This window comes from Siphateles boraxobius, unplaced genomic scaffold, assembly GCF_051911475.1.
Source record: "Siphateles boraxobius isolate OS27281-9 unplaced genomic scaffold, OSU_SipBor_1 68, whole genome shotgun sequence".
Classification (NCBI taxonomy): Eukaryota; Metazoa; Chordata; class Actinopteri; order Cypriniformes; family Leuciscidae; genus Siphateles; species Siphateles boraxobius.
The window spans coordinates 3,681,039-3,701,627 of NW_027509195.1; the positions used below are offsets into that span (position 1 = coordinate 3,681,039).

At 42.1% G+C, this 20,589-nt stretch overlaps 1 protein-coding gene and 1 long non-coding RNA gene across 5 annotated transcripts; one reads left to right on the top strand and one right to left on the bottom strand.

The window, feature by feature from the left end:
- The first annotated feature begins 7,432 nt into the window (after positions 1-7,432).
- krt5 (keratin 5) lies at positions 7,433-12,187 on the top strand. 4 transcript variants are annotated; one of them, XM_077214167.1, is made up of 9 exons: positions 7,433-8,222; positions 9,642-9,850; positions 9,961-10,021; positions 10,124-10,219; positions 10,315-10,479; positions 10,573-10,698; positions 10,819-11,039; positions 11,140-11,192; positions 11,313-12,187. In XM_077214167.1, exons 1-9 carry the CDS (start codon positions 7,680-7,682, stop codon positions 11,567-11,569), a joined length of 1,731 nt encoding a protein of 576 aa, XP_077070282.1. In that variant the 5' UTR covers positions 7,433-7,679; the 3' UTR covers positions 11,570-12,187. The 4 variants fall into 4 exon arrangements, with proteins under 4 accessions (XP_077070282.1, XP_077070284.1, XP_077070285.1 ...); XM_077214169.1 differs by having other exon boundaries at positions 7,576-8,222; positions 11,140-11,194; positions 11,348-12,187; XM_077214170.1 differs by having other exon boundaries at positions 7,576-8,222; positions 11,140-11,194; positions 11,366-12,187.
- Positions 11,994-12,510, bottom strand: LOC143722688 (uncharacterized). Its single transcript, XR_013196970.1, has 2 exons — positions 12,337-12,510; positions 11,994-12,190 (listed from the first exon to the last, which is right to left on the bottom strand). It is a non-coding gene; the product is annotated as an uncharacterized LOC143722688 (long non-coding RNA).
- Positions 12,511-20,589: the final 8,079 nt, after the last annotated feature.

The window sequence follows — 20,589 nt, forward strand, 5'->3', positions numbered from 1 at the left end:
CATTGAGGACTGTTGCACTGCAGCTGTCTTCTAGCCAAGTTTCATTTAGAAACATAAAATTCCAGGTTGTATGTGGTTATTAAGTCGTTGACTAGAAGTGATTTATTTTTTTAAGTGAGCGGATGTTTAAAAGTGCTAACTTAACAGTCTTACTTTTTGTCCCCACAGCAATCTTAGTTTGTCGTGTATTAGGCACCAGATTAGATGGGTTTGCTGTACGGCTTTTGAAGGCCTTAGACTTTCTATCATGTAATCGAAAAAGCAATAGAGAAAGATACAGGCACACTGGGTTCCCGCTTGTTCCGTAAACATTTGAGAAATTTATTGTTATCATAGCGGGGACCCGACACATATCACTGAGAGCTGGTATCAGTTGTTTGTGGTTCACTACGAGCCACTGGAGAAGGGTGTGGGCCCTGGCGCTGTATAGGAAAACATGTGGGCCGGATGGGCTGAATTTTAGCCCCAGTCCAACTCTGAGGATTCTTCTCTTCTAGGGCCTGAAAGAAGACATTCTAATGATGAAACTATTTAAAGGAAACTTTACAGGCAGTTGTATGTGCAAAAGTTGTTGTTGTTCCTGGAAATCTGTTTGCTTACCTCATATTTGGGGTTAATGCATTTATGCTGTTACTGTAGTCTGGACTATTTTCATATTTTACATAGAGATACAATACATTGTATATCTGTGTTAAAGATATGACTTTTTAAAATACTAATTATTTCTGCGGTAGAAAACTCCAAGATGAAGGGGGCCCTTGGGTTTGCTATAGCCCCAGGGCCCTATGTGTTCTTGATGCGGGCCTGCTCATTATAATGTGGGGCGATGTTGCAGTGCTACATTTTGAAACCTTTGTTTTATTAGTCTAATATAGTGAAGACCTACGGAGCCCCTAAAGGGACATGGTGGTTGAAAAAAAAAATCAGATGGCAGTTTCTCCCCCGAGAAACTTTGTCTTAGTTTGCAAAACCTTTGCCTTCCATTTAAAAAAAATTGTGTTCTTTGCAAGCAAAGGCAAAGTTTCTCGAGGGAATGCAAACAAATTGCGAGAGAATGCAAAAGCATTAGAAAATAATATTTCCTCCCCACTAATATATTTTTTTTCCCTTTACCGTGTCCCTTTAGGGTCTCCGTAAAGACATGCCATAATACACAGAAAAATATATAAACAATAAACATAATTCATTTATAACAATAATTTTGTTACTACTAGTGTTATTTTAGTATTATTTATATACCATTATTGTTTTTATTAATATTTTTAATAATGTTATATTCTCAGTAAAAATCTTTGGAGTTTTTTGGTGTGCTTTAATCATTTTTTATTTTACTGTTTAAGTGTAATTTATTTTTTTATTTCAGCTTTAGTTTTAAAACTGTCTTTTTGTTTTTTTAATTAGGTCATATACTTTTCTAAAGAAATTAGATCATCCATGTTATCCATCGAGAAACCCCATGCAGGACTTTGTTCATGAACAGACAACATGTTTTGCCTGATGTGTTAAATGATGTGTTAGCTCACGCTGTAAGAATACAGACTGTTGTATCCAGAGGTTGTGGGTTCAAGTCCCAGCTGAGTCGGTGTGTTCAGAGCTACTGTTCCTGAGACCATGGACAGGTGGTTTATATCACACCATATACAATGACGGTGTCTAAATGAATGAAGGAAGAGATAGATGTGTCCTTCATCAGATGACTCCTGACATGTTTCCCATTACTTTTTTTTAAAAATTCCTCTATTGTGCTATTTTGAAGGCTATTTTTCCATAATATACGCTGCACATCACCTCATTTCTCAAAGAGTCAAAGTTTGTGCTGAAAAAAAGAGTTTGAAGATTCAGTCACTCTAAACCCCTCCTTTTCACTTGCAAACTCTGCTCTGATTGGTCAGATCGCCAGTCTGTTGTGATTGGTCTACTCTGCTCTGATTGGTCAGATGGCTCAGTGTGTTGTGATTGGTCTACTCTTGTCAACTCTTTTCTGAATTGTCAGGCGGACCAGTCTGCTGTGATTGATCAGACTCTTCTCTGATTGGTCAGATGGTCCAGTCTGTTGTGATTGGTCTGCTTTGCTCTGATTGGTCAGATGGCCCAGTCTGTTGTGATTGGTCTACTCTGTCTGATTGGTCAGATGGCTCAGTCTGTTGTGATTGGTCTACTCTACTCTGATTGGTCAGATGGCTCAGTCTCTTATGATTGGTCTACTCTAGTCTGATTGGTCAGATGGCCAGTCTGTTGTGATTGGTGAACTCTACTCTAATTGGTCAGATGGCCAGTCTGTTGTGATTGGTCTACTCGGCTCTGAGTGATCAGATGGCCTAGTCTGTTGTGATTGTTCTACCTGGCTCTGATTGGTCAGATGGCCCAATCTGTTGTGAAGACATCATATTGTGCTTTAAGATTTGGCGGTTATAAGAAAGAGTGAAAGAGTGAATTGTCTTCATTTAACGTTCATTTGAAATGGTGAATAATGTAAAAGTTTACAAGTAATTGTTTTACATAGTTCAACTATTCATTCCAAAGAAGCACTACGGTGAAGTTTAGAAGATATGTGAATGATGTGGAGTATCTAATTGAAGATACACCAGAGAGAGGGATAACTGGAAGGCCTAATCGTACTGGCAGATCTGTCAGTACACTAAACCAATCATGCACAGCAACAGATCAACAGATCACCCTTTTTTGTGGAAAATTAGTCAACTATTAACTGCAAGATATGTCCAAATTTTTAGGTAGTAATTAAGAGTATTTCACAATATCTTGGAAACTGGTGTTGACAAATGCAGTGTCTATTTCAAACAAAAAATGTATTCTTCAAAGCAGAATGTATGTTGTATTCCGATTTATTCAGTATACAGATAACCTAAATGATTGTTAAGCATGTGAAAGTGTGAGTTTAAGTTTTTTTTAAATAAATTTGAATTGAATTGAATTGAATTGAATTAAGTGGAATTAGCGCTTCCTGCATGTTATTAACTGTGGGCTTTTGAAATGGCTAAATCTGTGAATATCACTCAACATGATACAGAAGTCAAGTGAAACCCAAGCAACTGTAGACTTTGACAAATCATTTACTTCATATAAACCAATTCCCATGTGATATCACATTTATTGTAGACGCCCATCACCACACCTGGTCCAGGATAAGTCGGGCTTATGACTTGAAAAGGGGCCTCAATCTCACACCTTTTCTCAGAGCTTGTCGGCCCAGCCCTTTGACTCAGCCAGGAGACTCTGAGACAGAACAGGACGTTTCAGTTTTCATCTGAATAATTATAGGCACTCCCATGGGAAAAGTCTTAGCAAAGAGTTGCACTTGGGGGCTCTTTCTTTCCAAAGATGAGCCGCATGCTTCACCACATGCAAACTTATGCTAAAGCCCACTTAGTTTGGTTTTCTTACATGGGGAAATATAAAAAATGTTTCTCACTATACAGAAATGTAAAAGAATGGTGTTACGATGCCATGTGCTTTGTAAGGATTATAGGAGACACCTAAAGCATTCCTCGGCCTGTGCTGACAGGCATCAGAATGTTTCTGCAAAGTTTATGTATGAGAAGCTGGAAGGCAAAGCCAGCAACAATTATAAGTCAGGCAGAAGATTAATGATTCAAATGTTAAGCGTAACTGTCATTTTCATTTTTTCAATATTAAAATACTCTTGTATATAATTGCAGAGAGAACTAATATATATATATATATATATATATATATATATATATATATATATATATATATATATATATATATATATATATATATATATATATATATATATAAACCATTAATATTGATTTTTAACATCAAGATCCATATATAAACGAATAAGAAAAATCATGTATTTTTTCACCATTTTCAACCCCTTTGTGCCTTCACTTGTTAAATGTAAGACAATATATCTATAGCATATCTGTTACTGGTCAAGTGGTTCTTTAATTGTTCATGCTTTCACGCCTCATGCATTTTTTTGCAGGATGGAGCCCAATTTAGTGGACAAAGTTTTCTAGTATTTTAGACATAATTGGAAGATATAAAATGGGTCTGTAATTTGCCAATTATTTTAAATCTAGTGGTGGTTTCTTAATGAGAGGAACAGGAACAGGATACTCTATAGAATGGACTATGCACTTCTATCAATTAAATGGGTAAAACAACAAAGGCCATGATTTGAGTTTTTACTTGCACAAAGTTTTGTTTTCTGGTGCCTTTTGACAGAACAAATATTTCTAGCAGCTAATTCATGTATACGGTTCTCAAAGCAATGAAACTTGAATAAGTGCATACCAATATCTTCTTCCTTTCATTCTTATCTCCTTTCATTCTCTGTTCTTTTAAAATGCATCTGAATAATTGAAGGCACACCTAGGAAAACTGATTATTTAGCAAAGATGAATGAAGCAAACAGCCCCACACACTGATCTACACAAAACAGTTGATTTGCGCACAGTTAATTATTCTTATAAAATTGATATTATTTTACAGGTGTGCACAAGTAAAAGTGTACACAAGGTGTGCGTTTTTTTTTTTTTTTATACACAGGACATTTTCTTGACCTGACTCCTCCCAGTAGTAAATGTTATTTTATTTCATGAAGACAGTTATTTCATGAGTTCATAAGGCCATGGTTTCCTGACTGGTTGTAACCATATTTGGAATTTAATCTCTAAGGCTTGGGTGTGGACAAGAAAAGGGTGTGGTTTAAGGGGCGTGGTCTGGAGGGGTGGGACCCACCTACTCTCTAGTGATTGGTGGGCTTTCATGAAAAGGAAGCCCTCCCCTGTTTCAACATGACAAATATTTCTAAGCAAGCATGCAACAGATTTCAACTCAAGAGCTGCTCTGACTTTCTATGCCATCATAAATTATAGAAGACCCTGGAAATAAAGGAGACATTATAGTAAAAGCTAAAAATGTGGTTTCCATTTTTCATTGTAGCCCAGTTTCACTTTCTTTTGTGAGATGCACACATAGTTAATATCATTGTATACTGTAGCAATGGTGTAAGCAAGCAGTTTGCAGCAATGTTCACATAGCTCAGGAAATACAACAAAAAACGTCTTTAATCAATAAATTCAACTGAACAGGAAATCTCAGGAGATATAATACACAACCACGTTAAACGCAAACGACACTGACCAGACAGAATTTAGGGTTTAAATACACAGTGTAATAAACAGATGTTATAAACAGATGTAGAGCTAGTGTAACAAGTAAGCTATGTAATAAATTATTGACAAATTATCATGTAAAAGTATGAAGTATCAAGTTCAATGGTGGAAGTTACAAGCCAGTGTACGAGACAGTGAATACTTGCAAAAATCTTGATCTGGACAAATTCCAAGCATTGCGTTATTGGCACTTTTGGGCCCCACCTAATGTGTACAAAAAAATTACAGCTTTCATGTCCAGACAATGCAAAACACACTCGGTATGACTAACCAATCAACGATTCACTTTTCTTTGTTGTTCAGTCTGGTGATGCCACACAAAGCCTGAATTAAGTCAAGTGCACACTGCACGATTTTTATGGTTCTTCATGACTGTTGCGTGCCGGACTGTATGATACTATTCAAGTGAGATCTTAGGTAAAACCAAAGGCACATGAATTTGTGGCTTTAACACAAAAGTGTTTTAGTGAAGGCAAAGCATTTAGAGTTTTTTAGGGAATGCTCTTTAGAGAAATGTCCTGAGATAAATATGTGCACAAAACAATGTTTATTGAAGGAAGGTATTCACAGACATTAGAGGAAGGAAGACTGAAGGCAAGAAATTGGAGTGGTCTGATATTATTAAGGTCTTACTAAGGCTATGGTCACACTGTCAGTCCAAATAAAAATTTTGTGCATATCTGATTGAAATCCGATTAGAAGTGAACGGAAGTCTATATAGAGTGTTTTTTTTCTGTAAGAAATACAGATGGAAATGTTCTTCAAATGTGCCTCCAGCAATCATAATTTAGAGTCAGTTTTATAATATCACTTGTCTTGTTTGATGTTTTTGGCTTTTAATGCAAATGTTACACAAGGTCCTGCCTGAGACGTTGTTGCTGCACCATTTTAATTGTTTTGCCTTTTTTTATCCTCTTGTGATAGACTGCTATACTATTTTCTCTAAATAAATAACAAAAAAAACAGTAAAAACTAAAATTAATAATTTCAAATTCTATCAAGTGAATTTAGGCATCATAAAATTATAATGTTCAGTATGAAAAATGGATATTTATTCAGATATTTACTAAATATTACATTCAACGTATTTTTAGTATTTTTAAATTTTTAAAGTGACTGAAAATAGAGGAAATGAACATTCACAATTAAATATCTGATTGATATATATATATATATATATATGAAACTCCACTAAAACTAACTCAACATCTGACAAAGACTTGACAGTATCACTGTTCAGATCAATAGATTTACCATGGGCTGTGCCATTTAAAAAAATGCACTGGAGGCCAAAATTCCATGTAATAAAATGTCAATTATAGCGACTCCTCCTGAATTTTTACAAAGAAATATACATGTTTTCCCCTCTGTAACAAGTGGCTATGCTTATAGAGGCCTCTGCTAATGTATTAGCACTCTCTTGTCATGACATTCTTTCTTCCTGCTCTACTTTGTCTGATAAATATTTACATGGTTTCTACATTAATCTCTCAGACCTGTCCACTTCAGCAGCAAGTCTGCAGTTCTAAACCATTCAAATATGATAAGGGTGATACTGACATGCTGACAAAAGCAGCACACTTTTCTAAATAATGTCACCTAAGGACAGCTACAAAAATAACCACACTGCTCTTGCAGTCACCATATACTTTTGTGAGTTCTGACAGTTACCTGTAACTATCAATATGAAAACAATGCTGTATACATTCCCATTAAAGTTTGCACCATGTGTTTTATTACGAGGTAACATAAAAATCTACTTTGCATGCAACTGCATCAGCCCTCTGGGAACCACAGAACAAGGTGGTGAAGTAGTGTTCGTGACAGAGCCATTGAGGTGAGAGAACAGTAGCTTGATTGTTTGACTGGAAAGAGGACCCTGCAGGTCACAATGGCTTTCAGGACGAGCGCCAAGCTTCAACATTCAAGCTCTTCATCAAATATTCCCCTATTTAATACTCCTGCATGCTGCTTAAAGGAAACAGAGAGCCATGTCCCTCCCAAATTCATGAAAGATGCATGGAATTTGTATAGTTTGCCATGCGTTAATTTATAGAATGCCATCTGGCCTATATTGTGTTTTGGATTACAGAGCACTAGTAAAATACAAAAGTTTTGTAGTAGATGCAAAAAGAGGCTGTGTAGAATTTCAGAAAGTTTGGACCTTGTTTTTCTACTCTATGTTCCTCCTTAATCTCTTCACTTTATGTGAGAGTGTGTGTGCATGTAAGGTAGGGTGTGGCCCTCTCTGCTGAAAGTACTCCCATTCCAGCCTAGCAAGATGGGTGTATGTATCACTTGGAGAGGGGTGAAAGGACAGGAGCCTGAGGCTGAAAGAGGAGTTGCCAGATGAGCCCCTCCCATGGCACAAGAGGTATAAAAGCTCCAGCACTCATTGAAGAAGGCACTTAGAGGGATTTAACTTTCCTCTTAGTGAGCTCACCCGGATCTCTCTGTCTCCTCCTGCTCTTTTTCTGTCCGATCCTCACCCCCTCATAGACGACAGAAGTCATGACTTCGATCAAAACTTCCTACAGTTCCAGTGGTGGAAGCATGAGCGGTGGCGGCGGCTTTGGTGGAGGTGTTAGGAAGAGCTTCTCTAGCATGTCTGCCAGCGCAGCACCCATGGGCAGCAGGATGAGCTCTGTGTCATTCCGTCGTTCCGGCGGTGGTGGTGGCGGCGGAGGTTTTGGAGGAGGATCTGGACAAAGCTACAGCTACAGCATTGGCGGCGGCGGCGGTGGCTTTGGAGGAGGTCAAGGAGGTGGATTCGGCGGTGGTTCTGGATTCGGCGGCGGTGGTTCTGGATTCGGCGGTGGTGGTTCAGGATTCGGCGGTGGTGGATTCGGTGGTGGTGGATTCGGCGGTGGTGCTGGTGGATTTGGTGGAGGATTCGGTCAAGGCGGTATGGCACCCATCACAGCTGTCACATTCAACCAGAGCCTCCTAGCTCCATTGAACCTAGAAATCGACCCCAACATCCAAGTTGTTCGCACCCAGGAGAAAGAGCAGATCAAGAACCTCAACAACCGTTTTGCTTCCTTCATTGACAAGGTTAGTTTTCTCTTTGCAAACATACACAGCGGCACAACAATCTGATCTTGCACATCTAACATTTTGACTATTCATTTGAATGTTGGGTTTACATGCGCACATTTCAATGGCCTTCATATGATCTGGGTTCTGCTCATTAAATATTTCACAGCCAGTCACTTGCACCCAGAAATCCTGCTAGTGTCAGATTCAGTGTAACAGTAAGCACACACAGTAGGAGTTTGCATATGCCACCTCTACATCATTGTCACTCAACTTCAGTCAAGCAGTCAAAGTTTATATCTTAGCACAGACTTGAGTTGCTTTCCTTGTATACAATTGTTCTTGTTCTTTGAGGGAGAGTTTGGAAACCCAAGCCAGATGAGATCCAATGACTGATCCAGCAGAGTGTGTGTGTGTGTGTGTGTGTGTGTGTGTGTGTGTGTGTGTGTGTGTGTGTGTGTGTGTGTGTGTGTGTGTGTGTGTGTGTGTGTGTGTGTGTGTGTTTGTGCGCGTGCGCGTGCGTACGTGCGTGCATGCGTGCGTGTGTGTGTGTGTGTGTGTGTGTTTGTGCGCGTGCGCGTGCGTACGTGCGTGCATGCGTGCGTGTGTGTGTGTGTGTGTGTGCGCGCGTGCAAAACGAGTATCATCTTTTACTCTTTCTCAAAGTAATACCTGGCATAAAAAGGTCCTAAAAGTCTCATTGCTGTAACTTCATGTAGGCCTTAATAATCATTTTTAATTTTTTTTTTTCTTAAACAAACCTAGTTTCCTATTTTTATTCTCTGAGACCTTTGGGACGTTCACTATGTAACCACACCTTGTAAATTTCACCCCCACTGTAGATGCTACGCCCATTAGTATGATTCTGACAAGAGATATGATCAGCAATCATGTAGCTCAAATAACTACTGATGTCATCAATGCTTTGTTTTTTTCATGTGAACCCTGCAAGTTTAAAGTAATTGTGAGCTTTTCACATTATTTATTACATTCCATGAATATGCAGAACGGTGGGTACAGTTAGCACCTGAGGGTAAAGGCGTGCCATATCATCTCTGTTAAGGCTTGCCATTTGGCACAGGTCTCCTAGGAGCCATGCCTTTATGCCTGGAGGGAAACATTGTTTTAATAGCACCGAGAGTCTAAACATGTTGTAGTGTCATATTTTTGATCTAAAAGGGGAGTGTTCATATTAACAGGACAGTTACTCCAAGAAGTTGTGATGGCCAACACGGCATGTCACATATGCTTCTTTTTTTTTTAAGTTGCCAAAGGTGTGTCAATACAAGTCTGGATATGCAATAAGAGATGTGCTTGATAATTACTGTAGAAGACACATCCTGTGGCATAAGTAATGGCATATAAAAAGGTCCTGATGCCTTCTTTTCCTAATAAAGCCATTTATTCAAATCCTTTATTGGTTTATTTCAAATACAGGTGCGCTTCCTAGAGCAGCAGAACAAAGTGCTTGAGACAAAATGGAGTTTACTGCAGGACCAGACTACCACCCGCTCCAACATCGACGCCATGTTCGAGGCCTACATCTCCAACCTGCGCAGACAGCTTGATGGACTTGGTAATGAGAAGATGAAGCTAGAAGGAGAGATGAAGAACATGCAGAATTTGGTGGAGGACTTCAAGAACAAGTAAGTACTGTAGCTGTGCAAGAACATGTTCAGGGTTCTATGAACCACATTTTGTGTGAATGGTATAATTTCACAATAAACTTGCTAAAATGGAAAACTTTTCTTTGCAGATATGAAGATGAAATCAACAAGCGTGCCGCAGTGGAAAACGAATTTGTCCTGCTCAAGAAGGTAATACCTTTGGCTGCTTTCTTGGCCCCCTGGTTATATTTTTACAATTATTTTGATTGTAGAGTCCACCCATTATATTGAGCTTTTTACATTTCTTCATAGGATGTTGACGCTGCTTACATGAACAAGGTTGAGCTTGAGGCCAAGGTTGATTCCCTTCAAGATGAAATCAACTTCCTTAGAGCCATCTTTGAGGAGGTGAGCGTTTGATGGAACTATATGATGACTGCAATGCTAGTTTTTTAAATGTTAGATTTATCTCAGTGCCTTATACCTTATCCTTGCAATTTTAGGAGCTGCGCGAACTCCAGGGACAGATCAAAGACACATCAGTCATTGTGGAAATGGACAATAGTCGCAACCTGGACATGGATTCCATCGTTGCAGAGGTCCGTGCTCAGTATGAGGACATTGCCAACCGCAGCCGCGCTGAGGCTGAGTCGTGGTACAAACAGAAGGTGAGAAAAAGACTTTCAAGCATCAAACAAACCCTATTTTTAAGCAATCAACTGACAGGTCCTAATGACAATGTCTCTCTTTTCACCTTCTAGTTTGAGGAGATGCAGTCATCTGCCGGCAAATATGGAGATGACCTTCGCAACACCAAGGCTGAAATTGCTGAGCTGAACCGCATGATCAGCAGACTTCAGAATGAAATTGAAGCTGTCAAGGGACAAGTAAGTAGTCTTTTAGTCTTTAGTGTTAGTCTTTGGATGAGGTATTGGAACAAGAGGACAGGAATAATGTAAAAGTGCTCCTGAAGACTAAAGTTGTAATGTCTTCTTTGAATTGCTCAGCGTGCCAACCTGGAATCTCAAATCGCTGAGGCTGAGGAACGTGGAGAACTGGCAGTGAAGGATGCCAAGCTCCGCATTAAGGAACTGGAGGAGGCCCTGCAAAGAGCAAAGCAGGATATGGCGCGCCAGGTGCGTGAGTACCAGGAGCTCATGAATGTCAAACTGGCCTTGGACATTGAGATCGCAACCTACAGGAAGCTTCTGGAAGGAGAGGAGACCAGGTCAGTCACTTTTCTAATTTGAAAGCTTAAGTATGTTTTTTTTCTCATGAAATTCGTCTTTATCTAGACATTGACATTTATTTTATTTTCATTTCGTCAGGATTCTTTCTGGTGGCAGTTCTGCAACCATCCACATTCAGGAGTCAAGCAGCAGTAAGCTTATTATATTTTTTATCTTTACCTTAGATAAAAAGACATTATCAGCACATAATTTGCTGTAATAAACTGCATTGGTGTTCAGTATAACTAATGTCTTTGTTTGTTTGTTCACAGGTGGTGGTGGTGGTGGCGGCGGCGGCTACGGTTTCGGTGGTGGCAGCAGCTTCGGTGGTGGCGGCGGCGGCGGCTTCGGTGGTGGCAGCGGCTTCAGTGGCGGCAGCGGCTTCGGTGGTGGCAGCGGCTTCAGCGGCGGCAGTGGCTTTGGATATGGTGGTGGCTCCAGCCTGAGCATGATTGGCGGTGGCGGCGGTGGTCAAATGTCAATGTCCCGCTCCTCTGTGGTGCAGTCCAGCCAGAAGCGCCGCTTCTAAACTCGTCCACCCAGTTCCCCCTCCATAATATCATCTACCACCTGGTCAACAAGATGTTTTCACTCCACATTTCAATGTTCATACATTTTTTTTATGTGTTTAACACCCAAAATCCACAGTGACCCAAAGAGACTCTAATGTCAAAGTGTTATATACTGTACCTGCAGAATGGCTTTTCACATTCCCTGTGCTGTTTTTGATTCTAGTTGTTTCTTCTTGGCACCGCTCCTAACCAGAGTACAAATTGTCCTTTAGGGGATGCACAATCGGAAAAGTGCTAATAAGAGAGACAAAGCATGGAGCTGAAGTATTTTTTCAGGCTGAATAGCTTTTGTTGCTCTGTCATAAGTAGTAAGCATTAAATGCACATAAAATAAATGGCTTTTCAACTGACTTAAAATTCCTTGTCACTACAAACAGCATGTATAATGCTTCTGCTTCATTATAGTGCAACAAAAGCTGCTCATTCGAGATTTTACTTCCCACAGAGAGGAGTAACTTTTACTTTTTTCTTTCCCTGATTTTGGATGATGGGCTGATGAGCTGCTCTGTCAAAATTGTTATTTTGATCCAACCATGTACCACATTGAAACATCAATAAATCAGGGTTATATACAATCACTTGTCTTCAGTTTTTGTTTCATCGACTTTTCTCTCTAACACAACATAGGGTGAAAAAATTGACCTTAAATTGATCATTTAATCATCATTGCTATAGAGGTATACGAGTCAATGACATAGTGTCCATTATCAAGAAAAATAAATACAAAAACAAAGTAGTCTATGGTTTCAAACACCTTTTATACCATTTTCATAAAAAGTTTAAATCTAAAAATACTATCAGGTAAAAAAGTGATAACAAATGTAACTTAAATATTAAATACATGTGAATGTACACATATCAATCACTACTTTAAAAAAGATTTAAAAGAAATAAATAATAATAATATATATATATATATATATTGTTATGAATCACGCGAGTCTGGGGGATTCAAATGTAGCGTGTTTATTAGAAAGCAGAGTCGAAAAGATCAATATCACAGGCAAACAGCAGTATCAGAGGAAATCCAGGGATAGTCAGCAGGCGATGGTCGAGGCAGGCGGCGAGCAGATGGGAGTCGGTATCCAGGCAGAGGTAGGCTAAGTAACACAGGAAACAGGCAGACGAGAACAGAGGTCAGAACAATTGAAAGCCGGGGCAATGCAATACTTCGCAGAGAAGTGGTGTGGAGAAGTGGCTTTTGTGTGTGTGTAAATGAAGTACAAGTGTGTGTGCAATCAGTGCAGTGCAGTGCAGGTGTATGGTGTTTGGTGTAATCAGTCCAGGGAGGTGTATGATGGGAAACGTAGTCCAAGTAAACCCAGGAAGTGCGTGGCTAATCGTGACATATATATATATATTTTTTTTTTTTTTTTTTTTTTTAGGTATTTATTTACCTAAATAGGTAACACCTGAATTTATTTATAGGTATTTTTAAAATATTACAAATGAATTAATAATTGTTATTAAGTTTTTGGTGAGCTGCCTGCAACACAAAAATTTAAATACATTTTATTTAGAATAATGTTTTTTTTTCTTCAAAAATGTTATTCTTTTAATTAGCTGTTTTGTCTTAATTATTATAACAGGACAGTTGTATCACCCTGAAATTTATTACCCATATTTTAAATTCATTCTTGCAAACATAATATTCAGATTGTAGATAAACAGCATAAAAAAATAAATAAATAAAAATTCATGGATCAATAACAAAATGTACCAAAACAACAAGGGTACCATAGTAATACCACAGTATTCTTTTAGATACCTTGAGGACTATGTTTTTTTAAGGGACAAAGCTGCAAAACCAGCAATTATAAATAAAATAATAAACAATCAGCACAAAATAATATTAAAACCCAAAATACAGGAAGGTTTGGGACATTTTGTAAAATGCAATAAAATCAATATTCTATGATTTGTTAATAATCTTTATTTAACTGACAAACATTTAAAAAAAAAATAGATTTTCGAAGTATTCATTGACAAGTATTGCGTATTTTGTAGAAATAAACACATTTTGTTTTTGATGGCTGCAACACACTCCAAAAAAGTTTGGACAGAGGCTAAATAAAAGTGAAAAGCTTACTATCCAAATTAAACACTTATGAAACAGTCCAATAAGTGTAATAAGTAGGTGAATTGGTAATAGGTGAAGGTGTTATAATCATATTAATTTGTTAACCAACAAGTATTCATTACTTCAATGAGCTCATTGTTTCTGCATTAAATTATTACATTGTTTAAATTAATACAATTTAGATAACTGTGATTTTGTATATTTCTGAAATACATAACTTAGACAGTTACCTCTGATAACAAATCACTCTAAATTGTAATGTGGACTCATGCACTTTCTATAAAGCTGCTTTTAAATTACGTGTATTGTGAAAAGCGCTATACAAATAACGTGAATGTAACGATGGTTCCTTGTGTGGGATGAAAGAAGACAAGGGTCGGCGTAACGGGGACTCGTACAATTTATTAATAACAAAAACAAAACAAAGAAAAGGTGCGCCACATGCGCGTTCACCGTAGTAAAACTACAGCACAATACAAAGACACTCTTTCCCACTGGACTCAGCTCTCAGTTCACTTTTATCAAACTCTTCCCGATGTGTAAACTCAGTCCATTCATAAAAACTCTTTCCGATGTGTAACTCAGTCCTACGAGTCATACGAGTCCCCCAGTCCTTCTCTCTCTCGCTCACTTGCACCAGCCAGCTTATATGCGGTCTCCCCACGCCAATTACTGCAATCAAAGACAGGTGTTCGTCATTTTGCACTTGACCCACTTACTTACCGCTCGGCTCCTCCCTCACTCTCTCGCTGCAGACTCCGCAAAACCACGCCCCCCTCATCACATACCCCCACCGCTCGACTCAGGCCGGAGCCCCCCCCCCCCCCCCCTCCTTCTCCTGGAGAGGAAGTCAGCCACAGCCATCTGCGCCCCCGGCCTGTGGATCACCTGAAACTTAAAAGGTTGTAACGCCAGATACCAACGGGTGATCCGCGCGTTGGTATCTTTCATGCGGTGGAGCCATTGGAGGGGAGCATGGTCCGAACAGAGCGTGAATTCCCGTCCCAAGAGATAATAGCGGAGGGTGAGAACGGCCCATCTGATGGCAAGACATTCTTTCTCAATGGTGCTGTACTTAGTCTCTCTCTTAGAAAGCTTACGACTAATGTACAGCACCGGCCGCTGGGTACAGCACCTTTTATCTGGGTAAAGGCCTGCTGACACCGCTCCGTCCACTGGAAGGTATCTGGTGCATCCTTTTTAGTTAGATCACTCAGCGGGCTAGCGAGGTCTGAATAATTAGGCACAAACCTTCTGTAGTATCCCGCTAGCCCCAGGAACTGTCTAACCTCCTTTTTGGTCTTAGGTCTCGGACAGGTCGCAACTGCTGCAGTCTTATCAATTTGGGGACGCACCTGTCCATGACCCAAGTGGAAGCCCAGATACCTAAACTCCACACGCCCAATCGCACATTTCTTTGGGTTGGCCGTGAGCCCAGCTCCTCGCAACGCCCCTAGGAAAGCCCGCAAATGCTGCATATGACGCTGCCAATCATTACTATAGATGATAATATCATCCAAGTACGCAGCGGCATATGCAGCATGCGGCCGGAGAATTCTGTCCATCAGGCGCTGAAAGGTTGCCGGAGCCCCGAACAAGCCGAAAGGAAGAGTGACAAATTGGTGTAATCCAAAGGGCGTTGTGAAGGCAGTTTTTTCTTTAGACATTGGAGTTAAGGGGATCTCCCAATATCCCTTCGTTAAATCCAGTGTCGAATAAAATCGAGCGGTGCCGAGCCGATCAAGCAACTCGTCAACCCGAGGCATTGGATATGCGTCGAATTTTCGACACAGCATTCACCTTGCGATAATCCACACAGAACCGGACCGAGCCGTCAGATTATGGTACCAAAACTATCGGGCTTGCCCAGTCACTGTTGGATTCTTCTATTACCCCCATGTCCAGCATAGCCTTCAATTCTTCCTGAACTACTTTCTTTTTATGTTCAGGTAAGCGATATGGCCGGCTGCGCACTACTACACCCGGCTCTGTCTCAACGTGGTGCTGAATGAGATCGGTTCGGCCGGGCAGGGGCGAGAACACATCAGCAAACTCCGTTTGTAAATTACGCATATCAGCGATTTGGAATGGCGAGAGGTGGTCTCCACCAGTGGCCAGAGCGAGTGATTGAGACTTTGAATTCGCCTCTGGACCAAGATCCTCCTCCACACTCACTACCGTTGCCAACATCACTGACTCCGCCTCGCTCCATTTTTTAAGGAGATTGAGGTGGTAAACCTGATGTGTCCCTCCCCTATCTGTACGAACGACCTCATAGTTGAGATCCCCAACTCGCCGTGTGACCTCAAAGGGTCCTTGCCACTTTGCGAGTAATTTCGAACTGGACGTGGGGAGAAATACAAGTACTTTATCTCCCGGTGCAAATTCGCGTAGTCTAGCCCCCCTGTTGTACAGCCGACTTTGTTTGTCCTGGGCCTGTAACAAATTCTCCATAGAAAGCCGCCCCAAAGTGTGGAGTTTTGTTCTCAGGTCCATGACATATTGAATTTCATTTTTGCTATTCGAAGGTCCGTCCTCCCAAGTTTCTCTAAGCACGTCCAGCACCCCGCGGGGCTGACGCCCATAAAGAAGCTCGAAGGGGGAAAACCCCGTGGAGGCTTGGGGGACCTCGCGTACAGCGAACAAGAGGGGTTCTAGCCACTTATCCCAATTTTTGCCGTCTTCCTGTACGAACTTCCGAATCATTGACTTAAACGTGCGATTAAAGCGTTCGACCAGTCTGTCTGTTTGTGGGTGACAGACGCTGGTGCGAACCGATTTAATGCCCAATAATTTGTAAAGTTCGCGAATAGTACGTGACATAAACGCCGTGCCTTGGTCGTGAGAATCTCCTTTGGGATTCCCACCCGGGAGATTAATTGAAACAGTGCGCTTGCTACGCTCTTGGCGGAAATATTGCGAAGCGGCACTGCTTCTGGGTATCGCGTTGCATAATCCACTAGGACTAATGCAAAGCGATGCCCTCGTGCGGATCATTCTAATGTCCCCGATGAGGTCCATGCCAATTCTCTTGAAGGGGACCTCCACTAAGGGAGGGGGGCACAATGGTGCTTTTGGGTTGGCCGGTGGGTTTACCAACTGACATTCGCGACAAGACGCGCACCACTTGCGCACGTTCTCGTGAATGCCCGGCCAAAAAAAACGGGTCATTAGACGATTTAGTGTTGCTGTCTGCCCTAAATGCCCAGCCATCGGATTACAATGAGCTGCCTGGAAAAGCATTTCCCGACGGCTCTTCGGAACTAATAACTGCGTTGTATCTTGTTTTGTCTGGGTGTCCTGGGTCACCCGATACAACTTATCTTTTATAATTGCGAAATAAGGATATGAAAGTGGCCGGTCGGGGTGGAGAGGCTGCCCGTTGATCGTGCGGACCTGATCAAAGGCATTTTTAAGCGTTTCATCTCGGGACTGCTCCAGAGGAAAGTCATCACGCTCAGAAAGATCTTGTCTTTCAATAGCGTTCCGATCCTCTGGTGCAGGTTCCGATGGTCCCGGTACAGCCTTTCCCACCTGAGCGACCGCTCTCTTCCCCTGCTTCCTTTTAAGCCCAGAAACACCAGCACATAAATGTCCCAATAAAACTTTAAACCCCGGCCAATCGGTCCCCAAAATTAGCGGGTGTCGGAGGTGCTGACTTACGGCTGCCTCCACCCTATGCTTTTGGCCCCTGAATTGGATCGTGACCGGCATTATGGGATAATCCACCACTTCCCCGTGCACACACCTCACCTTAACCATGCGGCTATTATCCAATGCCCCAGGTTGAAACAGATTTTGATGGATGGAGGTTTGGTTACAGCCTGAATCCACCAAAGCCTGAAAAGTACCCCCCTTTATCCTCACCGGTATTTGGTACAACCCAGCTCAATCGGGGGCGGCCTGCGGTGTGTCAGGGACCCTGATCAGAGTCCCCACCTCCATCACTGGACACTGATCGATAAAATGACTAGGGTCCCCGCAACACCAACAGGCCGGCCCAGTCCTTCCCGCCACTCCACTGGCAGCTGTTGTGCGGCGATCTGTGCCTCTCCGGACAACAGCGGGATCAACCGCACTGGCCAGTCCCCGGACGACCAGCCCCAGGCCTCGGCCGTCCTCTCAAAAAGGTCGAGGCAGGCTTCCGGGTCATCCTGCGGACCCATTTTGTGCAGGGGGATGGTCTGGGCCAAGGCTGAAGCTGGCGTTGATGGTCTGGCCCGTTCCTCCCGGTCCATCCAGCTCCGGAACAGCTCGCGGTCCTCCTGCTGGGCTCGGAGGAGCGCCTCGAACCGGCGCTCCTGTTCCCCCTTCACAGCCAGCAGGGCACGATGTTGTTCTTGGTGTAGACCCGCGAGCGCGTGGATGACATCCGCAAACGGGGACGGAGGCTGTCTGGTGGCGGCTTCTTCTTCCATCCCGGGTTTCGGCACCAGTGTAACGATGGTTCTTTGTTTGGGATGAAAGAAGACAAGGGTCGGCGTAACGGGGACTCGTACAATTTATTAATAACAAAAACAAAACAAAGAAAAGGTGCGCCACATGCGCGTTCACCGTAGTAAAACTACAGCACAATACAAAGACACTCTTTCCCACTGGACTCAGCTCTCAGCTCTCAGTTCACTTTTATCAAACGAGATGCAACACTCTCCTTTTACTGTGCTCTATATGAGGAGCTATACAGCTGGGGCTGCTCAGCCCCCAGCAGCCCCAGGGGGTTGGACACGGCGAGGGAGACATTTTTTAAAAGCCTCTGACTATTTTTTGGCCTCCTGAAATCTCTCGACGACCGAATTCACCGCGTCACCCAAGAGACCAGAAGGCTCAATAGGTGCATCCAGCAGAAACGCACGATCTTTATCTTTAATTTCTGCTAAATTCAGCCAGAGATGCCTCTCAGTGGCTACAAGGGCTGCCATAGACCGCCCAATTGCTCTGGCGGTCTCCTTAGTAGCCCTGAGAGACAAATCTGTCTCCCTCACTCCTGTCAAAATCCCCCAGCAGATTAGCCTGATAAGCCTGAAGCAGTGCCATGGTGTGTAAGCACACTCCAGCCTGACCTGCTGCCATATAAGTTTTGCCCACTAAATTAGATGTAGTTTTTAATGGCTTAGTGGGCAAAGCTGAGGTCTTCAGAGACGATGCTGAACCGGGTGACAGATAGCTCGCGAGCGTCTGTTCAGCCCGGGGCATCGACTCGTAACCATACTCTCTCATACCTTTTATATTAGAATAAATATGTACTTGGGTATAACAAATATTAGATGTTAAAAAACGCTTGTCTAATTTGCTTTTCGGACGAGCGCCTTTTTTCTCAGCTGGCCAATCAATATTTAATTTATCGACAGCGCGAGTTATCACCTCCACCAACTCCTCATGAGCTGGGGAAAGAGATGGCGAATCTCCTTCCCCTGTGATTGTGTCACTTTCACCAATGCTCAGTACCTCTAACTCCTCGGAGCTAGAGCACTGAAGCACTGGGCTCTCTCTTCGGGCGGAAGAAGCCGCAGCGCGGGCTTCCGACACCGGAGAGAGAGCAGAGGATTCCCCAGGCAAAGGAGGAGAAAGAGCCCTCGGACCCGTCTCCAACCACCTCTCCTCTGAGAGATCCTTTTGCGATCCCCAGGAATGCATTCCGCGTGCTGCCACGGCAACAGCGGGTCCTGCACCCTGAGGAACACGAGCCTGACCACTTTCCTCAAAAAGTGACAGACGGGAACGGAGCATGCAAAGCCGTAGCCGCTCACAGTGCTGGCAATCAGCCGCCTCGAAGGCTGATACCGCATGCTCCACTCCCAGACACATTACACAAAGCTAGTGTGTGTCCCCACCCGTTAAATAACGCGGGCAGGGAGGCGCACACTGCTTGAATAATTGTTTCGCCATTTTATTGATATATATATATTGAACAGACAACAGTAAATAGTGACAGACAGATACACAGATCGCTTGCTGAGGCAACAGAAGCTAATGTCGGTTTGCACCGGATGCCATTTTATCATTTCCTGGTCATGACGTCACCCGCCCGTGACGATCATCCCTTCCATTGGACTAGTTGACATAGATGCTTCAGACGCATTCACGCTGGGGACATTCCCAAAGCGTTATCGACGCATCGCGAGTTCCCTCGAAAGGGAACTGAATGTGCGTGACCTTTGAGCCCTCAGATGGCATTGCATGAGAAACCATCATGCTACTCTGTTAATTTAATCAGTGTTTGGGGTCCAGCTGACCCCACTGGACTTTTCCTTCATTTTTAACAGTGTTACCTTCATCTCAGGGGCATGAGACTCTGTGACTTTCCCTAAATCTGAAAAATTTCCATACATAAATGCACAACTCTAGGTCCTTTTTTTATAACACAACTATAGGTCCAGTTTATTGTTCTGTATACCCTTCACTCCTGTTCATTACAGTTTATTGGTGCTGTTGTTTTGTTTTATATTGGTTTTATTTACTTTTTCATTCATCTCTTTTTCTAAACAAAATAAATAATTTGTGATAAAATGTATTTTAGAATGTTTAAATATATATTCACAAAATATTCACAAATTCTGTTGTTGTTTAAGTGGATAAACCTGATAGTACATGTCCTTTGAGAGATAACTACTGTACCCTCTGTTAAAAGCCGTTGATTGATCATAAAGTTGTGAGGAGAGGTGGAAGCATCAAGAAAAGTGAATGCATCTTTTGTAGTAGATGCAATAAGAGGCTGTGTAGAATTTCAGGAAGTTTTGACATGTTCCTCCTTAATCTCTTCACTTCATGTGAGAGTGTGTGTGCATGTAAGGTAGGGTGTGGCCCTCTCTGCTGAAAGTACTCCCATTCCAGCCTAGCAAGATGGATGTATGTATCACTTGGAGAGGGGTGAAAGGACAGAAACCTGAGGCTGAAAGA